We start from the raw sequence: 10,475 nt of genomic DNA on the forward strand, positions 1-10,475 counted from the left end.
CAGTGTCTCTGTCTGCAGTTTGGGGGCTTTTGGTGCCCTCAGACTTGATTTGAAAGAATGAATGAAAGGAAATAAAGACAGAGCAGAAAGGTGGGAGGGTTTTCAGCCTGAGTCTAGCCTCTTAGGCAGCATCTCCTTCACTGTGATTGGAGCACTCTACCCCCCTTAACATGATGAGGGGAAACGGAAGAAACAAAAGCATGTGATTGGTGGAGCTGGTGTGAGGCGGTCCACAGCCTGTGAGACCAAGTTCAGGGTGAAGAAAATCCTGTGACATCTCAGTGGGGATGAGGAGGCTTAAAGCAGATTACAGTTTATAACAGCAGCAGAAGAAGAAGAAGAAGAAGAGGAGAGCACCGAGACCAGCACAGAGAACAGAGAACAATCAGGACCAACTGGATTAACTGGATCAAAAAGGACCAAACTGGACCTAACTGGACTAACTGGACTGGCAACAACCTGTAGGAGCAGAAACCAGCTGCACTGAGCTGGGAGGTGAAGGTGGAGGGTTTAAGCAGGCTGAGCTGGGCTGAACTAGTCCTCGCTGGTCTGTGCTGGTCTGAACGGGTCTGGGGAGCAGGAAGAGGTCTGGATGGACGGTTTCCAGGTGTACGGGGCAGGGAAGGCGGGTGGAGCTTTCGACCCACTGACCTTCATTAGACAGCCTCAGACTGTGGTGAGGATCCTCTGCTGGGTGAGTCTGATGATGTCGTGATGATGTCACATTTCAGAGGTCACTGCTGTGAATAAATAATAGTCCCAAACGGGCCGTGTCCTGCAGCTGGACTCACCGGACAGGTCACACACGTGTCTTGTAAAGACTTGCAGGGTTTGTTGGTGAGCTAGCTGCTAACATGATAGCTGGCTGGGCTAATGCTAATCAGCGACTCCTCTGTGTACTCACTGTGTTTGGTTAACTGTGTGTGTGTGTGTGTGTGTGTGTGTGTGTCGGTCGGTCGGTCATGAGACTGGCGTTAACATTCCTGAGGCTCAACACAAGACTCCTCCAACAAAACGTTAGTGTTTAACACTGCTGCTGCTCTGATTGGTCAGTTTCTCAGGAACACGTCCCTCCAACAGTCCCGTCAGAAATCCTCGTTTCTACATTTGTTGATTCAGCTGTTTGATTATTTTGCTGAACTCGATTATTTTATACATGACAGGTGTTTCTGTCAGTTTGTCCATTGATCAGTGATCAAAGCTGATTGAGCACTGCTGATGGTTTTGGAACAGACCCGGATCATCTACAAACAGCCTGTCTGAAGCCCTGATTCAGCATCCAGTTACAGTTACTGTAACTGTAACTGTAACTATACATTGATTTAAAAACACAAAGCCTAGCTCTATCAGTGAACACCAATTTAAGATCCAAGTGTGATCGAAGCATTCTTTTTATATTTCTAAGTTCTTCCAAAAAGACACCTGGACCTGCTGTGGTTCTATAAGACATCTCATCCAAGAGGCTTCTTCAGTTCTAACTGACTGATGGGGAGTCTGAGGTATTCGTCCTCTAGCAGGCACAGACCTGCCCAGATATCATGTGAGTCGTTAAGGTCACATGAACCATGGTGTTAATGGCTCAGTGGACTACAGTCGGTTCCTGGTGTGAAAGGGTGGGTCATTCCATCCGACCATCATATGAGTCATCAGGGTCACGTGAGTCCTGGTGTGAATGGCTGTTGAGCTGCCTGGGGAGGGTTCTGACAGCGTTGTAAGTGTCTGATAAGTGGTGTCGTAGACCACCTGTCCTCCCCATGCAGTGAAGGAGAGTCTTCACGGACATGTTTTTTATATATTTTTTATTTTAAAGCAGCAGTTCAGACCGGACAGAGCGTTTTTTTGTGAAAAAGAGAACCATTACATGATCACATCTGAACGTTTGGTTTAGGATCGCTCAAACTAATTCACAGTTTTTATTGTTACATTTCGAAGAAGAGATCTTGATCACAAGAAAAGGAAGCATTTTGTTTCATTTTCAGGCTTCTGTGTAAAAAGTGCTGTTTGTTAAAGGGTTAAATAGTGAACTGTCTGCAGACGTCAGGTGAGTCCTGCATACCTGAGAGTCCACTCCTCCATGTTAGCATCTAGCTTATGCTACTGAGAATGAGAGTGTGTGTTAGCATTGAGGTAGCTGATGTCTCCTCTCTGTGTTCAGCTCTTCTCCATAGTGATCCTTGGCTGCATTGCTAACGAGGGTTACATTAACCGTCCCGAAGAGGTTGAGGAGTTCTGCATCTTCAACCGCAACCAGAATGCCTGCAACTATGCCGTCTCCATGGGAACGCTGTGCTTCCTTTGCTGCACCGGTTTCCTGGCGCTGGACATTTACTTTCCTCAGATCACTGGTGTGAAGGACAGGAAGAAGGCCGTCATGGCCGACATCGGGGTGTCCGGTGAGACTCCACTGCCCCGGTTCTGCCATCTCTACCTGAAGGTGTGGTTAGTAATCATGTGTAACTTCTTGTCTCTGCAGCTCTCTGGTCTGTGGTCTGGTTTGTGGGGTTCTGTTTTCTGGCCAATCAGTGGCAGGTTTCTAAAGAAGAAGACAACCCTCTGAACGAAGGAGCCGATGCTGCCAGAGCCACCATCATCTTCTCCTTTTTCTCTGTCTTCACCTGGGTATGTACCTGAACTACACCACCTGACAGCCTCGACTAACAAAAAGTACTGTCTACGCACATGTACATGCGACAGTTGGTTGGTTCTACGTGTCTCTAAATGTTAAAACAGTTAATAGTTTGCTGTGTGTCTGTATAACAGAGGTCTAGTACTTTTTAACCAAGTTTGTAATTGTGACACCATAATTGCAACACATCGCTGGAGGCCCACCTCATGCAGATGGTGGCCCACCTCATGCAGCTGGTGGCCCACCTCATGCAGATGGTGGCCCACCTCATGCTGATGGTGGCCCACCTCATGCAGCTGCTGGCCCACCTCATGCTGATGGTGGCCCACCTCATGCAGCTGGTGGCCCACCTCATGCAGCTGGTGGCCCACCTCATGCAGATGCTGGCCCACCTCATGCAGATGATGGCCCACCTCATGCAGATATATGCATATAAAGCCCATCACTGCATACACACCTGTGGTATTGCTTTTTGCTCAAAAGGTAGAAAACCAACAACAACCAGAATGCACTGGGACCATTAAACGCTCCAGCTGGTGGGTGGTGTACTGCCAGTTGGACAGTGCTTAGTTTTGACTCGTCCTACTTCAGGAAATGAGGCGCGCTGTAGTTCCCCTGGAGTTCCCTCCTAGACGCCTTTTTTGCTGCTAGTTTTCGGTTACTCGGATGTGTTTTCATATACCTTCATGTTGTGTTTTAATCATTAAACAGAAACATATGTGAAAGAAGTTTTAAAGCTAATAATACTGTATAATCAGTTGAAAGCTGCAGACTGACTTTGTAGATGACAGTTGAATCAACATTTATTATTTTAAGATTCTAATGGAGTTTCTATCTTAAAGTATGAACGAGCAGATAGACTGAGCTTAGCTTGTGTCTGTGGTCACTCTCTGATGCACGGCAGGTAATTGTTAACACACCTGAGTCTTCATCAATGATTCAGACGATGATCCAGTGACATCACCTGTACAAGGTTTGTGTGGCACAGACAGAGTGGAGGAAGAGGAGGAGTGTTGTCGTGTTGGTGAGCTCTAGTTGGGATTCAGGTGCACTTTTTAAACGCTAACACAGTGGAGCTAAAGGCAGAAGAAGAAGCTGCTGCAGTTCAGCTGAACACACACTTTAAATGTTTTGGAAATCAAAGGAAGTTTGGAACACGAAGCTCATTCAACTGACCTTCCAAGAAGGTTCTGAGAATGAAGCCTCGCGTCAGTTTTCTGTTGAAAAAACCCTCCTTTTAACATCTGGAGAACGTTGAGGTGAAACATTCAGCTAACCTTCCCAGAATGCTCTGCAACACGTTGTAAAAAACCGACCTAGAGAACGTTCTAAGAGCGTTCTAGAGAGCGCACGAAAACTATTGTTCCCAGAATGTTTTTGGAACAAATGTTTGCTTGCTGGGTAACATTAAAAGTAATATACTGACAAATACAAGTCTGAACCACAGACACGTGTAACATGTGACATACGTGACGCTGTTTTCTTCTGTCTGTCTGCATTTTCGTGTGTGTGTGTGTGATATACTGTGTGTTTTTGTGTGTGTTGTGTGTGATGTTTTGTGTGTAGGGAGGTCTCACTCTGCTGTCGCTGGAGCGTCTGAAGAGAGTCTCATTTGAAGAAGAATACAACAAACTGTTCAGCCCACCACTCGCCTGAAGCACAAACACACACACACACACACACAGGTCCTAACGTTACTTCTCTCCATCAGCCAATCAGAGACACGTCTTCCTGTGCTTGCTGCCTCCTCATCAGCTGAGTCTACACTCTCATTGGCTGCTCTAAGTGCCTGTCATTCAAAGTGCCTTCCTGTTGCCATGGTGACAGAATGACATTTTCTTCCTCAGATGTGCTGGTGCTGATTTCTAAACTTCAACCTATAAACTTTTTGTTGTGTTTTTATTATTATTATTATTATTGTTGTTGTTGTTGTTGTTGTTGTTGTTATTTCTGTGATGTCATGATGTTACATCTCATTTTCTGATTAAAGACAATGACTTAATGATCTTTGATGAAATGCGCGATGAAGATTAAAGTTCCAGACACTGAAACTGAGTTTTATATGAAGAGTTAATGGACACCTCTGCATTTCTTCAGTATACATACATGTCTGCCGTCTATAGAACATATACACTGATCATAAAATGAATTGTGCATTCAGTTTCTTCTTCTAGATTTTATTTGAGTTGTTTTCAGTGTCATGTTTAAAGTGTGACATCATCTCGAAAAAGATGTTCCGATTGAAGTGAATGAACATTTTGTTTGTCACAAAACTGTGAGTGAGATGGATTATCTGAAGCTCGTCAGTCCAACAGGAAACTGACACGAGGCTCATTGTGACACCTGCTGACCAATAAGATACACTGAACACATGAAGGCTAAAACATTCATTTAATGCATATATTTAACGTTAGTATTATTGGCCAAACTATCAGCACCTGCAGAGCGTAAAGACGTCAGCTTCGACATTCACACGGTGTCCATTCACATTTAAAGTCCTGCTTCGACTTAATAATAACTGTAAGTTATTAACAGAGTAAGAAAAGAAAAATTTGTCTTTATCCTACAAAAACAACCACCGTGTGTCGCTGCAAACAGCCAGATGTTAGAAAGTGACTGATGGTTGTAGTTTCTTCTTCTCCTTCTATCATTAATCAATCATTAATATTTCAGGAAACCGAAAACTGCAACTACACGCGTCAACATTATCACTGTCACCCCCCTCCCCAGTTATTATGTAAAAAAAAAAGAGACCATATTATCTAATAAAGAAAATCATAATTAGAAAAATTGGCAGTTAAGTAGCAATTAGCAGAAAAACATGAGCAATCATCATAATTGTGGTTACAGATCTTCAGGTCTACTGAAGCATTCTGTGTGGAACCTGTAGGGGGCACCACAAATACCAAAATGTGTCCCGCCCCGCGGAAAGAATGCACCGGTTGAGTGTTGGTGCTCTGGGTCAAGTATTCGGCCTATCACATACTCGCTTTTAACTCGGGATGGCAGATCCTGAGCAGACCGCAGACACCCTGCGATCCTTCCGGAAAATTCACTTCCAGTTCTGTTCATGTCCGACGAAGAGGAGACAAATGGTGGGACTTTGGGTAATTACTGAAATGCTGCAGGCTTTGTGATGATGAAACAAGTGTGTGAGTGGACTTCTTCTTTAAACAGCGTGACGTGAATGAAGGAAGTAAAGTTTTATGATTCTGATCATCTGTGTGTCTGCAGGCTGTCCAGTGCCTACTGGCCGTCCACAGGTTCAAACTGGGAGCTGATTCTGTCATATTCAATCAGGAGTACGTCGACCCCAACCAACAGGAAGCTCTTGATGAGGCCCCGCCCACCGAGGAGTAGAGAGGTGGAGCCTAATGGACATGATCTCATTTATGTCATCATCCTCAACTCAGACGACACCAACATGGAGGAACATTTCATCACATAGGACATAAAGTTTCAGTTCTGAGATTCTGAAACAACCCAGTTTCATAATTTCATGATGACGCTCAACCAGGGGCCATGGGTTCTTTGTCAGCAGCCAATCACAGTTCAGAACACAACTAACATGTTGACACTCTAAAAAATTATCTTGAACCCATAAAGAGAGATCACCGTGTTAGCAGCAGACGCTAACAAGCCAACCAGAGCTAGCAAGTTAGCACTGAAGGCTAAAAAGCCAGTTAACTGACATTTGCGTTTTTATGACAGACTCGTAAACGGATCACAAGGGACGACTGAAATATTATCTGTTACTCAGATACTGAGCTTGACTAGCTCTCCAGCTAACTGTAGTTAGCACTGTTACTGTGCTTTCTAGCCAGTGGAAAATGTGTGGTTAGAAAACTGTTTGGCTAAAGTTAGCACTTATTATGTTATTATTATAGAGTTTAGTTTGTTTATTTACTGATCGACTATTAGAGACAGAGTAAAGTAAATGAATCCGAAAATGTCATTTAGACAAATTATGACCTGCAACACTTGACTACAGGTTAGGACTAATGAGCTGATTACTGTGACATATCATGAAAAGGTATGTGGTTACACAAAACAGCTGGCAGGTTCGCTACACTACAAACAAAATGAAGTTCATTAAAATGTATGCCTTCAGCCAGCAGCTTCATTTAAACCTGAAAATATCCCACATCTTTCACATGTTATCTGTATTATTGAACTTCTACAGCCAGCTTTGGAGTTTAGCATCAGCTTTTCAACATCCAGCATTCACAGTTTCATCAGAAATTTATCTGGTGATGACTGAAGTTAAATTAAAATTCAAACACAGTTAGAATATTTGTAATTAACTTTTTGTTCTTTGTTTTGTTGTTAAAATTGCCCCCTCCTTCATTTGGTGGAACACTTGGAAATGTTACACTGACCAAAAACAGTTCGAAAAGTTACCAGCCTGTTCTGGGGTTCTTCACTGGAACCTTCTCTTGTTAGCTGGGATGTGATATAATGCTGCATGTTACAGATATTATGAAGTAAAAACAGCGATGCTCTCGGGGCTGACCTCCATCTCTGGTGAGCTCTGCAAATGACATTTTGTTGTATCTTCAGTGGCACCGTCCCAAATCACATACTTTTTCTTTTTATTTCAAACTTAATGCTACGCATGTATGCTGGAACAGATGGTGCTCCTCCTGCTGGTCAGAGGAGGGAACTAACCTTTCTTACAGTTTAACAAACATGTTTACTTGTAAATTTTTAACACTCCAACATCACACTCACACCGAGTGAACGGAGCTGCAGCTGCTTTTCATCTCAAGTATTTTTACTTTGTGGTTTGTCTGATAACGAAGTCAATAAAAGTCTGTAGTCTGTGTGGTTTAAATTCTTTTTTAGTCACTCCACATTGTACATAATGTTATTTACTCAAACATGTAGAGCAGAACAGAACAGAACATGGACAACACACTGAAAACCCAGCTCAGATCTTTACTGACCCACAGCAAGAAAGTTTAAAACCATTAAAAGACACAATTAATAGAAATAATACTGAACACGATACAGGCAGTTAAAAACAGCAGAATAAGAAGAAAGACATTATGAGATTTAACCTCAACGAACAGACCAGTTTCTGTATGTCAGTCAGAACTCTACAGCTGAAACCATCAAGTGGATTAGTAAGAATAAATGGTGACAGTTTTTATTGATATGAAATGTTCACAATCGATCAACATTAACAGTCAGTCGATTATTGAGAATAATTGAAACAGGACTGACTCTGAATCTTCAGCTCAATGACAGGAAGCATTTCAACACGACGTCTTCATCAACGAGACAAAGACATAAACACACGAAGACTGAAGAAGAGTCGAGATGCCTGGTCCGAGTCTGTGGCCCCCCGGATGTCTGTGGCCCCCTGGATGTCTTTGGCCCTGGCTGTCGGTGGCCCTGGATGTCTGTGGCCCCTGTCTGTCTGTCTGTGGCCCCTGTCTGTCTGTGGCCCTGGATGCCTGTGGCCCCTGGCTGTCTGTGGCCCCTGTCTGAGGAACCCTTCTTTCATTTCCAACATCTCTGATCTTGAGTCTGTCTGAGGTGAAATGAAAATAATTAGAATAATAAGAACAGACGTCACTTTAAAGCTTCAGTGTGCAGGATTTAGTGGCATCTAGTGGAGAGAAAGCAGAATGTAACCAGCTGGAACACCTCCGCCTCACCCTCCACCTCCAAGCATGAACATAAAGGTCTCCGTGTGGACTGAGTGTTGGGTTTGTCCGTTCTGGGCTCCTGAAGAAACATGGTGGACTCTGTGAGGAGGAGCTGGTCCCTCTGGAGACAGACTGTAGAAACGTGGTGGACTCTGTGAGGAGGAGCTGGTCCCTCTGGAGACAGACTGTAGAAACACGGTGGACTCTGTGAGGAGGAGCTGGTCCCTCTGGAAGCAGACTTTAGAAACACGGTGGACTCTGTGAGGAGGAGCTGGTCCCTCTGGAGACAGACTGTAGACACACGGTGGACTCTGTGAGGAGGAGCTGGTCCCTCTGGAAGCAGACTTTAGAAACATGGTGGACTCTGTGAGGAGGAGCTGGTCCCTCTGGAGACAGACTGTAGACACACGGTGGACTCTGTGAGGAGGAGCTGGTCCCTCTGGAGACAGACTGTAGACACACGGTGGACTCTGTGAGGAGGAGCTGGTCCCTCTGGAGACAGACTGTAGACACATGGTGGACTCTGTGAGGAGGAGCTGGTCCCTCTGGAGACAGACTGTAGAAACGTGGTGGACTCTGTGAGGAGGAGCTGGTCCCTCTGGAGGCAGACTGTAGAAACACGGTGGACTCTGTGAGGAGGAGCTGGTCCCTCTGGAGACAGACTGTAGAAACGTGGTGGACTCTGTGAGGAGGAGCTGGTCCCTCTGGAGGCAGGCTGTAGACACTGAGGTTTTCTGCTGATGTTGATGTGAACCCTCTCGCTGTGACGTTCTTCAGTTTGTTGTTGGATTGTCTCTAGTTGGTGAGATGAGAACCAGGTCTGTTTCCTGTCATTTGTGTCTTCACCGCCGGGCTAATTAAAGGATGAACGGACGGGTGAAGAACGTGTTAGCTCGCTGGTGCTGATGGATTCATTGTAGCTGGAGCTGAGTCAGCGTGTTTACAGTCTGAACGTGTCTGAAGGGAAAGTGAAAGTCAAATGTTTGACTCTTCAGTCATCGTCAGTTTATCACAGACATGAAACATCTTGTTTGCTCCGTCTGATGTGGCACAATCAGCACAAACCTGAACACACCTTCGCTGAGCTGTAGGTGAGGAAGATCTTTTGAGGAATTCTTCGCCGCACTTGACGAACACTCGTGTGGTTTTCGTCATGTCACTTCAGCTAAAAGCAGGACTGTATTCTGATGTTTCATGTACGGATATATCTTCAGCGTTCTCGCTTTTACCTGCAGGATGTGTGAGCGGCGTTGGGGGGCCTTCACTGCTCGCCACAGCGTCGCTGTAATTGTTGTTTATATGTCAACAAGGAAGTCGAACAGAGTGCTGGGCCTCGTTCCCGATCGGTCCTGATGGGCACAACTGTCGTCAAAAGGTTGTATCTGTGTATGTATCTGGTTACCATGGCGATCTGGCCAGGTGATACACCTGAATGACATGTTTTATTTTCACTGTGTTGGTTTTCACCTCAGTCTGATCCCGTTTTAACAATGAGTCAGTGTGAATGTTTTCATCCTGAATGTTTCTGAAGCTGCTGACAGTTCAAATAAAACCAAATCAAGATCATCAGTGAGTCACTGCAGAGCTGAGTCAGCATGTTTACTGCGTGTGTGTGTGTGTGTGGGGGGGGGGGGGGGGGGGGGGGGGGGGTCTGTGTGTGTGTGGGTGTGTGTCTGGTGTGGGTGTGGGTGTGTGTGTCTGAGTGTTTGTGTGTGTGTGTGTGTGTCTGGTGTGTGGGTTTGTGTGTCTGTGTGTCTGGTCTGTGTGCGTGTGTGTGTGTGTGTCTCTGTGTGTGTGTGGGTTTGTGTGTGTGTGTGTGTATATGTGTGGTGTGTGTGTGTGTGTATATGTGTGTGTGTGTGTATATGTGTGGTGTGTGTGTGTGTCTGGTCTGTGTGTGTGTGTGTGTGTGTGTGTCTGGTGTGTGTGTGTGTGTGTGTGTGTCTTGTGTGTGTGTGTGTGTGTGTGTGTGTGTGTGTGTGTGTGTGATATTAAAGTTCAAACTCACACTTTTCTTTAATGCTTTAATCTGATGAAATGAACAGTGAGAAAACAGGAAGCCAGAAAAGTTTGTTCACAAAATAGAAAAAATAAATTAAAAAGTATCAAAAATATTAATATAAAATATCAAAATTTGTCTCAATAAATAAATAAATAAACTGATAAATAAATAGGAAATTAAATATTGTCAGTGT

At 44.6% G+C, this 10,475-nt stretch overlaps 1 protein-coding gene across 2 annotated transcripts in view; it reads left to right on the forward strand.

Moving 5' to 3' along the window:
• Window positions 1-7,443, forward strand: part of syngr1a (synaptogyrin 1a) — an 8,169-nt gene extending 726 nt beyond the window's left edge. The window contains exons 1-4 of one of the 2 annotated variants that reach the window (XM_041956342.1): window positions 1-694; window positions 2,156-2,393; window positions 2,474-2,619; window positions 4,193-7,443. The exon at window positions 1-694 is cut by the window's left edge and continues 726 nt beyond it. In XM_041956342.1, coding sequence (XP_041812276.1) covers window positions 593-694; window positions 2,156-2,393; window positions 2,474-2,619; window positions 4,193-4,282 — 576 coding nt within the window. In that variant the 5' untranslated portion in view covers window positions 1-592 and the 3' untranslated portion in view covers window positions 4,283-7,443. The remainder of the gene's footprint in view (window positions 695-2,155; window positions 2,394-2,473; window positions 2,620-4,192) is intronic. The other variant, XM_041956341.1, reaches the window with a different exon arrangement.
• The last annotated feature ends 3,032 nt before the right edge of the window (window positions 7,444-10,475 follow it).

Source organism: Chelmon rostratus, chromosome 17 (genome assembly GCF_017976325.1).
Source record: "Chelmon rostratus isolate fCheRos1 chromosome 17, fCheRos1.pri, whole genome shotgun sequence".
In the NCBI taxonomy this organism is placed as follows: domain Eukaryota; kingdom Metazoa; phylum Chordata; class Actinopteri; order Chaetodontiformes; family Chaetodontidae; genus Chelmon; species Chelmon rostratus.